General features: G+C 43.0%; 1 protein-coding gene across 1 annotated transcript in view; it reads right to left on the bottom strand.

Annotated features, from left to right (window-relative positions):
- Nucleotides 1–20,083, bottom strand: part of MREG (melanoregulin) — a 71,156-nt gene that overhangs the window by 34,080 nt on the left and 16,993 nt on the right. The window contains exon 2 of the mRNA XM_040228552.1: nt 18,084–18,243. Coding sequence (XP_040084486.1) covers nt 18,084–18,243 — 160 coding nt within the window. The remainder of the gene's footprint in view (nt 1–18,083; nt 18,244–20,083) is intronic.

Raw genomic sequence — 20,083 nt, 5'->3', positions numbered from 1 at the left:
AAATCTTTGTTTATGCTTACCTACCCACTCCAGTTATGACTTAAATCAAATCCCTAACAATTATACAGTGGAAATGAGAAATAGCATATTAAAACGCAGAGACATTTCTTTGCCAACAAAACTCCATCTAGTCAAGGCTATGGTTTTTCCAGTGCTCATGCATGGATGTGAGAGTTGGACTATAAAGAAAGCTGAGTGCTGAAGAATTGATGCTTTTGAGCTATAGTCTTGGAGAAGACTCTTGAGAGTCCCTTGGACTGCAAGGAGATCCAACCAGTCCGTCCTAAAGGAAATCAGTCCTGAATGTTCACTGGAAGGATTGATGTTGAAGCTGAAACTCCAACACTTTGATCACCTGATGAGAAGGGCTGACTCATTTGAAAAGACCCTGATGCTGGGAAAGACTGAAGGTGGGAGGAGAAGCGGATGACAGAGGATGAGATAGTTGGATGGCATCATCGACTCGATGGACATGGAGTTGGGTGGACTCCAGGAATTGGTAATGGACAGGGAGGCCTGGCATGCTGCAGTCCATGGGGTCGCAAAGAGTTGGACATGACTGGGCGACTGAACTGACTGATCCACTCCAGTACTCTTGCCTGGAGAATCCCATGGACAGAAGAGCCTTGTGGGCCACAGTTCATGCGGTGACACACAGTCAGACATGACTGAGCAACTAACACACACACACACATTTAATTTTCAAAAAATATTTTAATGTTATTGGAGTGTAATTGATTTACAATGTTCTGTTAGTTTCAGGTGTACTGTAAAGTGATTCAGTTACACATGTGCAAATAGTTATCACTTTTTAAATTCTTTTCTCACATAGGTTATCACATAATTCTGGGTAGAGTTCCCTGTGCTATACAGTAGGGCCCTTCGGTCATCTACCTTATACATAGCAGTGCTGGTGTGTTCATCCCAAACTCCTGATTTATCCACACACCCCTCAACATTTCCTGCTTGGTACCCATTAAGTTTTTTTTCAACATTTATAAATCTGCTTCTGTTTTGTAAATGAGTTCATTTGTATCTTTTTTAAAAATTAGATTCCACATATGAGCAGTATCATATGGTATTTGTCTGTCTCTGTATGTCTTACTTAGTATGATAATCTCTAGGTCTAGGCTCCAAGTTACTTAATAATAACAATGACAACAGCAATGTGGTAAACAAGCTTGGGAGTGACTTTACCTCACCTCATTTCTAATTAAACAGGAGGATTATTTCAAGAGGGCAGACCCAGTTTGTATTCATTCATAAGCCACCTGACCTGCCTCTTGTATCGCAAACCCATCAAAGGGCACAGCTCCCTCCAGGGTAGGGGGGAACAGCATGGTCACGCGGTCTAATTATGATGAAACAACAGTTACCCAGGGACTGAATACCTAAAGGGAAGGGTGGTTTCATATCAAGAAAAACACGATCTCCTTCCAGAACACTTGGGATTTTAGGGTGGAGAAGCCACAGATCTGGGCCCCCAACAGAACCAGGCGGGTGCTGCCATCCACCCCCACCTCCCCTCCAGCTCCCACTCCCCACATCCACTCAAAACCAGAAAGCTGTTCTTACAGAGGACTCCCCATAAGCCTTCCGAGATTCCCCAGCTGAGTACATTCACACCCTGCAGTCCCAGCACACCATTATCCAGGGCTCTGGCAGGCTCTGTGCAATTAAGAGCCATTTTCAGTTACTCTAAGACAAGCAAGACCAATGAAAAGAAGCGGCGGGGGAGGGGTAGCGGAGAAGGTGGGGGTGGGGAAGGAGCGGACAACCGCGACTCTGTTAATTACCATGTGAATTCACAGGCGGTTGGAGAGGAGGTAAGATCCAGAGAAAGAGCCTGCCTTATCAGATGAATCTTAGAATGTTAAAAAGATAAATACCAACTGGCTGCTTCATGCACATTTGCCATTCAGTCCATTTGGGCAGGATTCCTCAAAGCGTGCTCCAGTTCCTCCTAAGCTAGCTCTCATTTTCTCTTTTAATCTCTTTTGTCTCTCCCTTCCTCCCTCTCTCCTTCTTCCCACTTCTTCCCCTTTCTTCAACATACCCACACTTGTACAGATTAGAAAGACCCAGGGAAATAGCCTCCACAAAGTGTGCTGTGAAATAATTATTTTATACCAAGCAGATGTACACAGAAGCAAAGCACACATATGTGCTGCTGTCAGATAGTAAAGATCATGAAATTAAAAGAGAATGTATCCTTTTTACCACCCAATTCTACTCCCCAGAGGTCACCAAAGCTAAAAAAAAGTTCATAGGTGACCTTCCTATGAAGAAATTGTTAGTTATATATTAGCATGCATATACTTTTATACAAATGGAACATTTTTCTACACATTATACATACCCACTTAGCAATAGATCATAACTATCTTTCCAAGCCAGGATCTGTAAATCCTACCTCATTTTTTTTCTCAAGATAAATATTTTAATGCAATATTTTTAAAAATAACATAAAAAAATACACAATGAACAAATAATAACATTTTTCAATACAGTGTAACTGACCTTTCTTTTTGCCTCAAGCTTCAAACTGGCTCATCACAAGCACTGCTTTCTGTTTTAAACCTCATTATTTTTTTAACCAAAAAAGATTTTTATTTCAGATGTTCACCTTTCAAAACACTACTGCAAAGAACACGTATCTTTGTTTAACAGTATAAGAATATGTACAGGATGGACTGCCAACAGCAGAACTGCCCGGTGAGTTGATGTAACTTGGATTTGATACTTATGCTACTCCACCTTAAAAGAATTTCAAGCCAATGAATGGGGCCAAAAGGACTGATGAGGAAGCAAGGAGCTATTTTGATCACAAGGGATACCACTCAGAGGCCACCACTTCCCCTGGGCTCTCTCCTTTCTGCCAAGAGGAAAATATATAACTGCTGAAGGCTGCCACAGTCTATTTAGGCGGAGATTCCGCAAAGCTCAACAGCCTCCTCAATTTCTATGCTCTCAGTCCAGCTTTATATATTAAATAACAAATTAAGAAAATGAATGTGTCTTCAATTTTAGAAGTGTAGCTGTCCATAGGCAACACACATGACATCACTATTGGAAATAGTCAAGAGGTTCCATGGGAGAAAATGGGATAGGGAGGACTTGCTGAGCCTTGGCAATGCATTAAATTCTATCTGCAATAAATCTACATAGATTTCACTGGAACTGAAATGTCTAGAGATCTTACCTTCCATTACTAATCTGCTGGCTCTGTTGGGTATCTGCCTAGCCTCTTCAGTTTAAAATATCTGAAATATCTCCCTTGCTCTCTGGAGAAGGAAATGGCAACCCACTCCAGTATTCTTGCCTGGAGAATCCCATGGACAGAGAAGCCTAGAGGGCTACAATCCGTGGGGTCACAAAGACTGGGACATGACTTAGTGACTAAACAAATAGCCCCTGCTCTCAGTCTGCTGCTACTGCTGCTAAGTCACTTCAGTCATGTCCGACTCTGTGTGACCCCATAGACGGCAGCCCAGATTCGTCTAATATTACATTATTCTGGATCTCCCTTGATTCCATATCCTATTGCCTGCCCTCCCAAATCCCTGCTTATGTCCAGTTCCTGAAGCTACAAGTCACCTGGGGGTGATGTTCAGAAACCTCTATCCACCACCATCAAGGGGCCAGGTGTCCTAACCAAATCAGAGGAATAACTTTATACCAGGGGTGAAAGTTCTAGGTTATCACATCTGGAGGACAACAGCTGTCAACACACTATATGGATGGCTTCCCTGGAGTCTCAGTTGTAAAGAGACATAGGAGGTTCAATCTCTGGTCTGAGAAGTACCTCGGAAGAAGGAAATGGCAACCCACTCCAGTACTCTTGCCTGGAAAATTCCACGGACGGAGGAGCCTGGTAGGCTACAGTCCATGGGATCGCAAAGAGTTGGGCACAACCAAGCATCTTCACTTGGCTTGGCCTGGAGAAGAAAATGGCAACCCACTCCAGTATTCTTGCCTGGGAAATCCTCTTAGGAGCCTGTCGGGCTGCAGTCCATGGAGTTGAAAAGGGTCAGACACGACTTAGTAACTGAGGAAGAGCACAGTGTAATGTACTGAGAGCAGCAAGTGTTCCTCTGATGTCAGTGGCCGCTGAGCTCTGATCCTTCTTCCCCAGTCACCTTCCAGTGTGGTCACTAGCTTCCTTTACATATTTCATTATATGGGAGAGGCTGGACAGATCAGTCAGGTTTATGGCCCATCAAATGGTTACATACATTCGGGTTTACATGGCAGTCTCTTGCAAATTTGGTTAGTGTTAGTAAAATCCTCTATGATGGTTCATCTTTGTGTCAAGGCTGAGTCACAGCGCCCAGATATTTGGTCAAATATTCTGGATGTTTCTCTGAAGGTATTTTGTGTAACAGATTAATATTTAAATTAGCACACTGGGAGTAAAGCAGATTACTCTCTATAATGTGGCCTGGCTCAGTCATGTCTGACTCTTTGCAACCACGTGGACTATACAGTCCATGGAATTCTCCAGGCCAGAATACTGGAGTGGGTAGCCTTTCCCTTCTCCAGGGGATCATCCCAACCCAGGGATCAAACCCAGGCCTCCCACATTGCAGGCGGATTCTTTATCAGCTGAGAAAGGAAGCTCAATGTGGAAGGGCCCTACCTAATCACTTGAAGGTTGTGATTCAAACAAAGCTTGGCCTCCTCTCTGCAGGAAGGAATTCCGCCTTTGAACTTGAATTGCAACTACCCCTAAATCTCCAGCCTCCCCCATCAGATGCTGACTCACCAAGCCCCCACAATTGTGTGAACCATTTCCTTAACAAAAAATGTAAATAGGTAAATATGATAGAATGATAGAGATAGATAAGATAGAGAAGTAGACATAGATAGATATAGGGATAAATATACTGATATAGAGATACAAATATACACACACATCCTCCTGCTTCTGTTTCTCTGAATAATATGCCCCCTAAGTTCAAACAGCTCTGTGTGCCCTGAAAAAATCAAGTGCACAGACCTGCAAAGCTGAGTATTAGATCTGGGGCGGAAGTGACACACCCACGGTATCATAAGCCTGTGAGATTTGCATGAGCAAACAACCAGGCCCCCTGGCATACATGCCCATCACGCTGACCTAAGAACAGTTGTGAAATTGAAAGCAGGTCCTTACTTTGATGAAAGCAGAAATTCTAACTGCATGGCAAATAGAAATCACTTCATCCTTGTATTGAATTGAGAGGAAGGAAATGCAAGAAGAGCATAAAGGAATTTTCTGCATTGTTAACACTAAATAAACATCAAGACTAGAAAATACTAGACTCTCGGGGATATGAAGAACTGAAAGTACTCATCTGAAATCAAGCTTGCCTAACTGACCATTAGACACATTGTTTTTAATAAAATTAACGAATAAATAGGTTAGACACATTAGGCAGAATTTTGTTGAAACAAATCCTAAATAGCAGATACCTTGAAAAATTAGACATATTGGTGTTTTTTAAAGAGGGAAATAAGCTGGAAAGTGTTTTACAATCTTCTGTATAAAGTTCTAGGCCCATAGACTTATTTTACCACATGATTATTTTTGCTCCCATTTAAAATAAAGAACAGAGACAATCCTATAGCTATCTGCCCTCAATCCTCAGATCCTGTAGCTCTTCTCCTCCCTAGAGGGAAGGGCATCAAACCCTGAGTCACAAGCCCATTTCTGGATGCTGTCAGGAAGAGAAAACCTCTTAGGGTCTCTCTCTCACATTCTTCTTCTTCTTTTTTAATTTATATATTTTTTTGGCTGAACGGGGTCTTAGTTGTGGCAGGCAGGATCTTTAGTTGTGACATGTGGGATGTAGTTCCCTGATCAGGGATTGAACCCGGGGCCTCATGCATTGGGAGCTCAGAGTCTTAACCACTGAACCACCAGGGAAGCCTCTCTCACTTTTTTTAAATTAATAACTCATCTACATCAAAAATCTGCTGTGAAAATCCAGGTATTCTGTGGAGGAGTCTCCCTGACTATACACAGGCAGGTATTTCTGATGATCTCATTTGTTCAAGGAAAAAAAACAAAGTCATCACGGAGGTAGTTCACTGAAGGCTTAATTTGCTGATAATCCCTCATGTTTCAAATTTATAACTAGAACTCCAGGAGTTGGTGATGGACAGGGAGGCCTGGCATGCTGCGATTCATGGTGTCGCAAAGAGTCGGACACGATTCAACGACTAAACTGAACTGAACTGAACTATAACTTAAAAATATACAACTTGAAAAAAAATATATATATATACAACTTGAGGCAGTTGGATCACAACAAACTGTGGAAAATTCTTCCAGAGACAGGAATACTAGACTACCTCACCTGCCTCCTGAGAAATCTGTATGCAGGTCAAGAAGCAACAGTTAGAACTGGACATGGAACAACAGACTGGTTGCATGCAAATCAGGAAAGGAATACGTCAAGGCTGTATATTGTCACCCTGCTTATTTAACTTCTATGCAGAGTACATCATGTGAAATGCCAGGCTGGTGAAGCACAAGCTGGAACCAAGATTGCCGGGAGAAATATCAATAACCTCAGATATGCAGATAACACCACCCTTATGGCAGAAAGCGAAGAACTAAAGAGCCTCTTGATGAAAGTGAAAGAGGAGAGTGAAAAAGTTGGCTTAAAGCTCAACATTCAGAAAACGAAGATCATGGCATCTGGCCCCATCACTTCATGCAAATAGATGGGGAAACAATGGAAACGGTGAGAGACTTTATTTGGGGGGGCTCCAAAATCACTGCAGATGGTGACTGCAACCATGAAATTAAAAGACGCTTCCCCCTTGGAAGAAAACCTATGATCAACCCAGAGAGCATATTAAAAAGCAGAGACATTACTTTGTCAACAAAGGTACATCTAGTCAAAGCTATGTTTTTTCTAGTAGTCACGTATGGATGTGAGAGTTGGACCATAAAGAAAGCTGAGTGCCAAAGAATCGATGCTTTTGAACTGTGGTGTTGGAGAGGACTCTTGAGAGTCTCTTGGACTGCAAGGAGATCCAACCAGTCAATCCTAACGGAAATCAGTCCTGAATATTCATTGGAAGGACTGATGCTGAAACTGAAACTCCAATACATTGGCCACCTGATGCAAATAACTGACTCACTGGAAGAGACCCTGATGCTGGGAAAGATTGAAGAAGGGAGGAGAAGGGGACGACAGCGGATGAGATGGTTGGATGGCATCCCTGACTCGATGAACGTAAGTTTGAGCAAGCTCTGGGAATTGGTGATGGACAGGGAAGCCTGGAGTCCTGCAGTCCATGGGGTCACAAAGAGTCGGACACGACTGAGTGACTGAACTGCACTGAAGCGAACTGAGGCAGCTTTATGGTTTCTGTTTCTTCTCAGGCCTAACTGCTTTATGCCAGTTTTAGGAAAACTAACGGAGAGATACAGTTCTTATCATCAAATGATCCTGCCCATGAGCACCAATAAACATGTGGTCTGCCTTCTGGAAATTCACCAGCACAAGCACGGTAACTTAGGAAACCCAAAAATGCAGCCACTTGTTACTGCGACAGTGAAGTTCTAGTAATGGAAAGAGATGGACAGCTCCCTGCCCTTCTCCTCCAGGCACTGCATCTTCCTAGAGGTCCCCAAGGCATTGTCCATCTTCTCTGACACTGACCTGTCAGTACTCCCAAGGTGTATTATCTACTACCTTTCTGGAGCTCCAAGGAAAGGAGGCCAGGAAGGACAATCTAAGGAACAGGAATAGAAAGAGGGCCTGGCCATTACACGTTAGCATGTGGATGCTCAAGAAAAAAAGAACTAAATTCACATACAAAGAGCTCTCCCAGTCTTCTGATCTCTCTATTTCTCTTCCGTGGACAAGTCGTTCAGAAGGAGGCATCAGTTTCTTCTGGGTTTATAACCCTAATACTAATATTCAGTGGTGGTGAGTGGTCCACAGCTGCAACTGTCTCTATCTGGATGTGAAAACTGATCAATCTGAAGTCATCAGCTGTTTCACTGATCACTGTGGAGGTTAAGAAAGGTGATCTTACTAACAAGTGTTGGTGAGGCTGTGGATAAATTAGAACTCTCATGCTTTGCTATTGAGAAAGTAAAATGGTACAGATACTGTGAAAGAGTATGGTGATTCCTCAAAAATTAAACATAGAATTATGATATGATCCAGTAATTCCACTTCTGGGTATGCACCCAAAAGAATTTAAATCAGGGACTCAAGCAAATATTTGTATAACCATGTTCATAGCAGCATTACTCACACTGGCGAAAAGTTGGAAGCAACCCAAACGCTTGCTGACAGAAGAATGAGTAAACAAAATGTGGTTTATACATACAATAGGACTTCCGTGGCGGCTCAGATGGTAAAGCATCTGCCTACAGTGCAGGAGACCTGGGTTCAATCCCTGGGTCAGGAAGATCCTCTGGAGAAGGAAATGGCACCCCACTCCAGTACTCTTGCCTGGAAAATCCCATGGACGGAGGAGTGTAGTAGGCTACAGTCCATGTGTATTCTATACATACAATAGAATGTTATTCAGTTTTAAAAAGGAAGGAAATTCTAACACATGCTACAACGTGGATTAACTTTGAGGATCTTAGGCTAAGTGAAGTCAGCCAGTCACAAAAAGACAAATATTGTATGATTCACTTAATACGGGGTACCTAGTACAGTCTCATTCGTAGAGACAGAAAGTAGAAAGCTGGGTTTCAGGGGCTGTGAAAGGGGAGGAGGGAGTTATCGTGTAAGGGATATGGAGTTCTAGTTTGGGAAGATGAAAAGTCCTGGGGGTGATGGTGATGATGGCCGCCCAACAATGTGAATGTACTTAGTTGCCACTGAACTGACATTTAAGTATGGTTAAAATGGCAATTTTTGTTATTTATATTTTACCACACTTTTTAAAAAGGTGATCATACATCCCAGTTTATCTAGAGCAGTTTCCATTTCTATGTTTGGCCTGGCATACTCAGTGGCTCGGTGGTAAAGAATCCACCTGCCAACATAGGAGACTCAAGAGACACGGGTTCGATCCCTGGGTCGGGAAGATCCCCTGGAGTAGGGAATGGCAACCCACTTCAGCATTCTTGCCTGGAAAACTGCATGGACTGAGGAGCCTGGTAGGCTATATTCCATGAGGTCACAAAGAGTCAGACATGACTAAGCACACATGCCTGTACATATTCAATATTAGGAAACTTCTTTCTTCTTTTCTAAAAAAATTTTTTGGCCACGGCACGCAGCACGCTGAATCTTAAATTTCCCGACCTGGGATCGACCCTCGGTTCCTGCACTGGAAGCAGAGTCTTAACCACTGGACCACCAGAGAAATCCTCCCCCGTCCTCTTAGTTAAGACCTTGCGATCGTGTCCCAGATTGGACAATAAACAGTAAGAACTCCCTGAGGTCACATAACTACATATTCAGTGTCATCTCAGGACATGGCAGAGGTATGCCTCTCATCCCCAACTGTCTAATTCCAAAACGCATGCCTTTCACCACCTCACATCCTACTGAATATCTACAATGATTTTCCCTTTGCCTGCTTCATTTTCTGTCTCAACTCTGTTGGCTTACACAGTTTTGATGTGCTACCTACTTGCTAAGAAACACGTATCACCTTAATGCTAATATCCAAAATGCTTAGATTTTTGAAGTCGGGGGTGGACAAAGAATAGAAAAGAACATTACAGACAGACAGACAATGTCTTCGGTGGAGCCCAACAGATCTTTTGTACCCAGAATGGTGCCTGAGGTGTGAAAAGTTCCCCAGGTGGCAGCACCTAGAGGCTGTTGCATGCACTGCACAACAGAGGTTTGCTGTTTTGTTAGTCGCTCAGTCGTGTCCAACTCTTTGTGACCCCACAGACTGTAGCCCACGAGGCTCCTCTGTCCATGGGGTTCTCCAGGCAAGAATACTGGAGTGGGTTGCCATTCCCTTCTCCAGGAGATCTTCCTGACCTAGGGATCAAACCCAGGTCTGACGCACTGCAGACAAATTGTTTACTGTCTGAGCCACCAGAGAGGCTGATACTAAACAAATGCCAACATCATCCACTCTGTGATTCAGTTGGTGCAGGGTGAGAAACAGTTGACAAATACACGGCCCAAGGCAACTACTTTGGCAGGAAGTCAACACCCATTTGGCTTCCCTGGTGGCTCAGATGGTAAAGCATCTGCCTGCAATGCAGGAGACCTGAGTTTGATCCCTGGGTCGGGAAGATGCCCTGGAGAAGGAAATGGCAGCCCGCTCCAGTACTCTTGCCTGGAAAATCCCATGGACGGAGGAGCCTGGTAGGCTACAGTCCATGGGGTCGCAAAGAGTCGGACACGACTGAGCAACTTCACTTTCACTTCAACACCCATTTGATTAACACCCATTCACTTTGTCTTTGACCAAAAAGATTCCACTGAAGCGCTTTCTAAGCTCGAGAGAGAGACAGCAGCATGTGTCTCTGTCCACAGAGACTTCCAGGTCATACACACAGACTGAACTATGATCCAGCTGCACCACTCTCAGTGCCTTGGACAGATGGTCAAAGTCTCTGATCTTATGTGTCAAAACCCCTTCTTCATAGGGTTACTGTGAGGCTTGAGTTTTTGTCTGGAGCACACACATCAAGAAGGGTGCTTCTGCTCAGCACCCAGCATAAACCCCCATAAATATTATTACCTAGAACACAGAGGGTAAGACGACTTGATTCTCAGATCCTAATGAGTGTTTTTATTCTCTCTCCCTCTAACCCAAACAGTCACTAGCAAAGTCAAATAAAGAATGCTTGCATGCCTGGATGGGAGAGGAGTTTGGGGGAGAATGGATACATGCATATGTATGGCTGAGTCCCTTCGCTGTTTACCTGAAACTACCAACATTGTTCATTAATCGGCTATACCCTAATACAAAATAAAAAGTTAAAAAAAAAAAAAAAGAATGGTTACATTCAACAATCTGGATCATCTGCATCCTAAACAAAGAGGCCTTTTGAGAAGCCCAGAATTACACAGAATCGCTTCCATTTTCCACTGTTATTTTGCTCCTTGACGCTTGACTTAAAACTTACAGTCCTATCGCCAACTGTAGCCAGTGTTCACCCACTTGCAGAGAAGTCAGAGGGCCTGACCAGAGCAAGCCCCACTCAGCAAGTGAAGACTTGGAGGGAGTCATGCAGAGCCCCACCAGAACATCCCGCCTCCAAGTGCTTCCAAGTAATGTGGCTGGTACCCAATCAACTCAACCCTCTCCCCACCCCCTCACATCCTCCGACCAGACATTCCACTTAACTCTCTTTTGTCCTTTCTTTCAGTACCAGGGATATGACAGGCTCAGCGTATAATCTAGACGTTGCAAACAACCCCCTGGGAACATCTGTCACTCTTTTAAACATTTTATAGGAACTGTTTACAATGCCTGGCAACACTCTGCCAGCAGGGAGTCCTGACACACAGGAAGAACAAACAAATTGTAAACAGGAACATTTTATGTTTTTGCCTGTAAAGTTTTGAAGAACAATAACATACAGCCCATTCCCTGGGGCTCAGCACAGGGAGATTTTCAAATTTTCACAGGATCCCTTGAGCCACATAGCATCTGGTGTTCACGTGGCTGCTGCCAGTGCATAAACACTACTTCACTCAGTGATAGAAGCTCATCATCAGAACAAGGAACGTTTCCGAGCACGTAATTATTTAATAGATTTAAAAACAAGCCTAGCATTTCTATCACCGATTGTGCCAAATAAACATTACCTATTTTGAACCAAAATAGTCCTTAATCATGTTTATGAGAACGGTTTGATTTTCAGCACTCACATTCTTAATAAAAAATGTAAGTATTTTTGAACAGAGTAAAAAAATCTCAAAGCCATGCACAAACTCCTAAAAGATCTATTACTGAACCATCGAAAGAGGCACCAAATAACAAGGCAAGAGAACACTAAACAACGAAGGGCTAAGAAGAAACACAATGAAGAATCTTGGAACTAATAAAACCGAAACACTTGGTTGGAGTCTTAACCAGCTGTACTTAACCAGTCTTAACCAGCGTGTAGATCCATAATGTGGGAAAGGTGGATTTTGACAGGGACCACTTTCTGAACTTCGGTCACAATCCCCAAACCAAACACATTTCTCATCCCACTGATGTGAGCCTGCTTTTCACACCACTGGTTTCAAAAAGTCACAGAAATAGACTTTGGATAGATTCCGCCCGTGCATTTTGAAATCTTCATGGAATCACAGACAATATCTAGTCCTCTCTTACAACTTCAATCATGGTGCTCATTACATTTTACATCTCTAGATTCATAAAGTCCAGATTCAGATCCTGGCTCCATATTTCAATGGTGTGGCCTTGAACAAGTTGATTCAAAAAGAAATAATAATGGCATCCACCTCACGGCTGTTGTGTAGAGGATAATGTATGTCAAGCAGCTGAACAGTGCTTGGCACAGTTTTCATTATTATCTTGGAGGGCAGGGTCGGTCAGTATGACTAGAATTATTTATACAAAACAAATAAGGTGCAATGATATTTTATTAACCATTATTAGGCCCCCTAGAATACAGATATATGAAGTATACAGCTAGGTTAATGAGAATGAATATAAGGACAATGATTTATTGACATGATTTTGTGGTTGTTTACTATTTTTAAAAATTTTTTTGGTGGTTTGGAATGTGGGGTGTTAGTTCCCCAGTTCAGTTCAGTTCAGTTCAGTCGCTCAGTCCTGTCCGACTCTTTGCGACCCCATGAATCGCAGCACACCAGGCCTCCCTGTCCATCACCATCTCCCGGAGTTCACTTAGACTCATGTCCATCAAGTACGTGATGCCATCCAGCCATCTCATCCTCGGTCGTCCCCTTCTCCTCCTGCCCCCAATCCCTCCCAGCATCAGAGTCTTTTCTAATGAGTCAGCTCCTCGCATGAGGTGGCCAAAGTACTGGAGTTTCAGCTTCAGCATCATTTCCTCCAAAGAAATCCCAGGGCTCATCTCCTTCACAATGGACTGGTTGGATCTCCTTGCAGTCCAAGGGACTCTCAACAGTCTTCTCCAACACCACAGTTCAAAAGCATCAATTCTTCGGTGCTCAGCCTTCTTCACAGTCCAACTCTCACATCCATACATGACTACTGGAAAAACCATAGCCTTGACTAGACGGACCTTAGTCAGCAAAGTAATGTCTCTGCTTTTGAATATGCTATCTAGGTTGGTCATAACTTTTCTTTTAAACACACACCCCCCCCTCCATTCAAAACACACTGGACCACCAGGGAAGTCCCTATTATTTCTTAGTTAAGCATAAAATATTTTCCAAAATTAAAGACAACAGCAAATTTTTTCCACTACTTGGAGGTCTGTAAATGTGTCAGTTCTTCTGCTATCTTCAAGCTTTTGAAGGCTTGTGTAAATGAAAGTGGATTGTGTTAGAATTAAATAGTGTTACTATTTTATTTTCTGACACTGCAAGTAACTTTAAATTCAGGCCATGGTTCATTATTTGTCCTCCTATATATCGTCTTTTCTGATTTTTTTTCCACTTTGGGACAACACTGCAAATTTAGCCTTAACTATACTCATAGCCCTTCTCCCACCAGCTCCAGATTCAGTAAGGGAATGTAGGCGATACACACACTGTTTTGAAATTACTCTTCAATTTTCAGAGAATTCCAAGTACAGACGTTCCTAGGTTTTTCACGCTATTGCTACTCAAGGTAAAAACACAATGTTAAATTTTCCTTAATGCCTTGCTTGAGTTTCTAAATCGTCCTCATGCAAAAATATCTAGGGTTCCTTATTCCTTAGTAGGTGGAATTTGTTTTTCCTCTCAAAAAACTAAAATCCTCTATTTTATTAAAATTTGTGCCAATTTTATCCTGCATGAAAAAGAAAATAAGCTATAGATACACCCACCATTAGATTTCTACTTCTACCTTCTAAATTCACAGTTAGTTCATTTTCAATCCTATTGAACAAGGTAACAATAATATTGAGTAGTAGTAGTCTGTATTCTTGTCTGGAGAATCCTGTGGACAGAGGAGCCTGGTGGACTGCTGTCCATGGGGTCACACAGAGTCAGACACAACTGAAGCAACTTAGCATGCATGCATTGGAGAAGGAAATGCCAACCCAATCCAGTGTTCTTGCCTGGACAATCCCAGGGACAGAGGAGCCTGGTGGGCTGCAGTCTATGGGGTTGCACCGAGTCAGACATGACTGAAGCGACTCAGCAGCAGTCTGTATTGTAAACATTACGTATATAGCCCATAAACATATTTTGTTTAGCTGACACATGTTTAATGTGAGCTATCATTTAATAATCTGAACATTTTATATGTAAATTTAGGGCTTTCGTTTCTCTTAAAAATCCAGAGTTCTGGCACTTCCAGATCCACAGTCTCAGCATGGCAAATAGCTATCTGGAGATCAGCAGCCGCTCCTCTTAAACACTGTGTGAATTTCCAGTGTTACTCAGTTCTGCACCCTAACGTGGTTTTCCTAGGTTCTTCCACAAAGGAAGCACTAAGACAATTCCTACATTTTAAATACACATGTACTCTTTGATCCAGTAATTCCACACCTGAAAAAACAACAGAAGATCACAGAAGTACATATGGATACCCACTGAGGCACTGCTTCTGCTTCTAACAACAAAAAACCTGAATCAACCTGAATCAACCTAAATAACAGGGACTGTCTGAATAAATGATGGGAAATCAATGCAAAAGAACAGAGAGCCCCTCAAAACAATAAGGGAAATCTATACATGGTGAAATGGAAATATGTCCAAAATATATTATTAAATGGAAAAAAAAGTACAGAATGATATGTAATATATGATCCAATCTGTGTAGAGAATGATGCTGGGAAAGATTGAGGGTTAAGGGGAGAAGGGGGCAACAGAGGATGAGATGGTTGGATGGCATCACTGACTCAATGGACGTGAGTTTGAGTAAGCTCTGGGAGATGGTAAAGGACAGGAAGCCTGGCGTGCTGCAGTTCCAAGGGTTGCAAAGAGTCAGACACGACTTAGCAACTGAACAACAATCCTCTTAATATGCGTATCATACTTTTGGTAGAAAATAAACTTCTTTTAACCACATGTATATATATTCTTGCCTGGAGAATTCCATGAACAGAGGAACCTTGTAGGCTACAGTGCATGGGTCGCAAAGAGTTGGACATGAGAGAGCAACTAACACACTTTCTTTATATATTATGTATGTATGTATGTATGTGCAGATGCCGCTGCTGCTTAGTCACTTCAGTTGTGTCCAACTCCATGCGACCCTATGGACTGCAGCCTTCCAGGCTCCTCTGTCCATGGGATTCTCTAGACGATAGTACTAGAGTGGGTTGCCATGCTGCCCTCCAGGGGATCTTCCCAATGCAGGCAGGTTCTTTACCACTGAGCCACCAGGGAAGCCCATATACCTTAAAATACATACTTTATAAACACCTTTATATGTATGGGGCTTCCCTGGTGGCTCAGCTGGTAAAGAATCCATCTGCAATGTGGGAGACATGCAATGCAGGAGACCTGGGTTCGATCCCTGGATTGGGAAGATCCCCGGGAGAAGGGAAAGGCTATCCACTCCAGTATTCTGCCTTGGAGAATTCCATGGACTCTGTAGTCCATGGAGTCGCAAAGAGTCAGCCACGACTGAGAGACTTTCACTTATATATGTGTATATATGTATATATATACATAGATATAGTGTGTTAGTCACTTCAGTCATGTTTGACTCTTTGTAATCCCATGGGCTATAGCCTACCAGGCTCCTCTATCCATGGAATTCTCCAGGCAAGAATACTGGAGTGTATAGCTATTCCCTTCTCCAGGGGATTTTCGTGATGAAGGGATTGAACCCATGTCTCCTGCACCCCCGGCAGACTCTTTACCATCTGAGCCACCAGGGAATATATTTGTATATATATTTTACACCTAAAAAGAAGAAGCACTATGAATAGACATTCCACACCATTTCATCATCATCATCACATCATCACATCTTCATGTTGTTGACCGATGGCCTGTCTTGGTTGCAGGGTTTCTTTCTCTAGAGTTAAACTTGACTTTCCTTCTTAGGCAAGCCTTCTGGAAGGCCCTTCACACAGGCCCAAGCGCAGCACAGAATGACACAATGGCCTCTGTGGAAGCTGTGCTTATTCAGAGCGATTTGCAGCTCACATTGCCTCCTCCACGGATTCTTCAATAGCAAAGGTAAACAGGGCAGAGAAGCTGGAGCTCCTCTGAGAGAGCTGCCAGGCCCAGTGCAAACACCCTTCAAGCCCCTTTCCTAGTTGGCATGAGACCCTGTGGGGGGAGAGGGAGAGGAGTACTATATGTTTCATTTCCCTATTACCGTCACAGCTTTGAGCAGAGTGGGGAAAGAAAAGGGGAAAAAAAGAACTGGTTCCATTCTCACCAGCAGAAACCCTAAATGGCTTCCCATTAAAGGAAAAACTAGGTCATGCATGCATTCCCGTCCATATGCTCGGGAGGGGCAGCCAGGACGGCTGTTCCTGGCCTAAGCAGCCTGTATGATGTCTTTCGAATGTTGCCAGTGGAGGAGGGGATTGCAGTGGGAGTAAGGGACGCCAGGGGTAGCAGGCGTGTGGCCACTAGTAGGATGTTGGTGGTGCTGCTTTAGTAGCAAAGACATGTCTGACTCTTTCGTGACCCCATGGTCTGCAGCCCGCCAGTTCCTCTGTCTGTGGGATTTTCCAGGCAAAAATACCAGAGAGGGTTGCCATTTCCTTCTCCTAGTCTTTGACTTAAGCCCTGTGACCAATATTTTGTAGAAGTGGTCCTCAGCAAGACCCCACAGCCAAGAAAGGATGCTCATCAAAACCACTGGGGGACTCTTCAGCTACCCTTCCCTCAGGTCTTAAGAGCCAGAGGCAATTGTGATTCCTCACTTCTAAGTCTGCCTCTATCCCCCTAAGGTACCCCAGGTCACACCAGAATAAAAGGACTGGGACACGTGGCTCTTCTAAAAGTTACTGGGACTTCCCTGGCAGTCCAGTGGTTACAACTCCTCACTTCCACTGCGGCGGGTGGGGGACTGATCTCTGGGCTGGGGAGCTGAGATCCTACAAGCCATGTGGCCAAAAAAAAAAAAGAAAAAGATTATCATATCCTGCTACAGCATGTTTTGGAGAAAAAACAATTAATAATCAAAAATATAAAGAAACCTACATAAGAAACAGATCTCCCTTGCCATAACTGCCCCATACACACACACTCTGGTACTTTACTTCAAAGCAAGAGCCTGGCATTTTAAATGTCCCTATTCTTCTCAATTACTATAATATACAAAGGAACATATAAAAGTCATATCTAATATAGGTATCTACTCAGAATTGACAGTTGAACACAGAGGTTAGAAAACTTAGGCTGTATTATATGGAAAAAGACACCTATAATATAACATTATACTGTATTGTTATAGTATATAATACTACTTTTTAAAAAAAAGAGAAAATAAAATATGATCCCTTCTGCTGTTTTCTCTTAATTTATGAAGTCATCTCCTTTTCAATAGTCTAGTGTTCCTGTATCAATACCTTTGATTAAAAGTCCATTAAGAGTGTTTCAAGCCTTATCACACAAATCATCTCAAATATGCCAGATAAACTATTTGATCAATAAGCACAATTCAAGAAGATAAAACAGAAAAAAAAAATTAATTCAAAACTGGGGATGATGCAAAGTACCCTCCAGCCTTCAGTCTGAATGTTGAACTGTGGCTTGCCAAACAACTGGAAAGATTAGACATGGACTGGTCAAGCTAGTTAAGACCATAAAGCATCTTCACGGTCTGAGCAGCACTGCCTTGCTCTTTCCATACAGTTGCAATTTATATCACTAAAGCAACAATTAGAAATCAGTCTTATCTGTGTATTAAGCAGGTATACAAAGACCAGCTATAATTCGTGACTAGATGCTGCTAAGAGACCTGCCCTTCGTTTCACACATATCATGCTTCATTCTTTTCTCTGTTTCAAGCTGTTCTCCTCTGTCATTACTCTCTTTTGCTGTGCATTACCATCTGCACATAGCAAGATCTCAAAAGCTGCTTACCTCTGAATCTTTGGCCTGCTGATTGCGAACGACGATCAGGTTGTACAGGATCCTGTCGTCGTCTGCCTCTGTGTGGGACACGTCGTGAGGCATACTCCACAAATTCTTTTCATCATCCCTTGCCAGCGTGGCTCCAAACGAAGAATATGCGTTGCTACCACTATGGGATAAGAAAAGGGGGTATAAGGGCTTTGTACTACATATTACATGTAATACATACATCAGGCTTCCCTGGTGGCTCAGTGGTAAAGAATCCACCTGTCAATGCAGTTGGACTGACACGTTCAATCTCTGGTCCGGGAGGATACACATGTCACAAAGCAACTAGGCCCAAGAGCCACAGCTATGGGCTCTGCAACAAGAGGAGCCACACATCACAACCAGAGAGTAGCCCCTGACTTCCACAGCTAGAGAAAAGCTGTGCAGCAACAAAGACCCAAAATAACTAACTAAATATATATATACACCACACGTAAGTAACATATAAATTAAAATATATTACATATTGCATAATGTAATGATAGCTTACAGTGAACAGTGCCACTGGCTTCGTGGTCTCCAAAGGAGAAATAAATAACTCTGGGACCAAAGACAGGTCTCAGTCACTCAGAGCTTTGTGTGCAGAATTTTATTTAAAATGACAGGACAAAGAAAGCTTCTGACATAGACATCAGAAGTGGGTAGAAAGAGTACCCGCTTCACTAGTTTAGCGGGGCCTTATACACTTTTCTGCTAGCTGCTAAGAACAGAAAAAAAATACCTCAAGGCTGTGAGAATTTTGCCCAGACTGTTTCCCATAACATACATCCTAGGATGACATCAGCATGAGATTAGCCAGAAGAAACAGGTTAACTCAGAGCTCAAGGCTGTGAAAGTTTTTACCCAGATTTTCTCCCATAACATGCATCCAAAGCTCAAAAAAAGGCAGGTCCTTGAACAAGAGGTACTGCTGCTTATGAGGCCTACTTGTCTAAGGCAAAAAAGTGTGAAAAAGAAAGAATGTTTACCTCTTCCTTAAAGGGGCCTTAGGCTTGGACTTCTTATCAACTGCTTGTTAACTCTCCTTAATGCTTAGCGCTCCTCAGAAGAAAAGCTATAACCAACCTAGACAGTATACTAAAAAACAGACACTACTTTGCCAACAAAGGTCTGTCTAATCAATGCTATGTTTTTTCCAGTGGTCATGTATGGATGTGAGAGTTGGACCATAAAGAAAGCTGAGTGCCAAAGAATTGATGCTTTTGAACTGTGGTGTTGGAGAAGACTCTTGAGAGTCCCTTGGACTGCAAGATCAAACTAGTCCATCCTAAAGGAAATCAGTCCTGAATATTCATTGGAAGGACTGATAGTGAAGCTCAAGCTCCAATACTTTGGCTGCCTGATGTGGAGACCTGACTCATTGGAAAGGACCCTGATGCTGGGAAAAATTGAAGGCAGGAGGAGAAGGGGACAAGAGAGGATGAGGTGGTTGGATGGCATCACTGACTCGATGGACATGAGTTTGAGCAAGCTCCAGGAGTTGGTGATGGACAGGGAAGCCTGGTGTGCTGCAGTCCATGATGGCAAAGAGTCAGACACGACTGAGTGACTGAACTGAACTGAACTGAACTGAAGTTAACTCTCTCAGTAACATGTAACAGTTGTGGCGGGAGGGTTCACCTGTTGTGGAGCACGGGCTCTAGAGCACAGTGGCGCTAGTGGTAAAGAACTCGCCAGCCAGTGCAGGAGACTGAGAGATAGATAGGGGTTTAATCCCTGGATCAGGAAGATCCCCTGGAGGAGGGCACGGCAACCCACTCCAGTATTCTTGCCTGGAAAATCCCATGGACAGAGGAGCCTGGTGGGCTGCAGTCCACAGAGTCGCAAAGAGTCAGACACGGCTAAAGCAACTTAGCATGCACACACAACATATAAATATATATTCCAAGCAAAAGAATCTGCACTGTTTTTAATAATGAAGCATAACACAACAGAACAATTAAAAAATCGCTTTTAAAACA

The sequence above is a fragment of the Oryx dammah genome, unplaced genomic scaffold, assembly GCF_014754425.2.
Source record: "Oryx dammah isolate SB20612 unplaced genomic scaffold, SCBI_Odam_1.1 HiC_scaffold_27, whole genome shotgun sequence".
Classification (NCBI taxonomy): domain Eukaryota; kingdom Metazoa; phylum Chordata; class Mammalia; order Artiodactyla; family Bovidae; genus Oryx; species Oryx dammah.
This window is presented reverse-complemented; position numbering and strand designations above follow the sequence as displayed.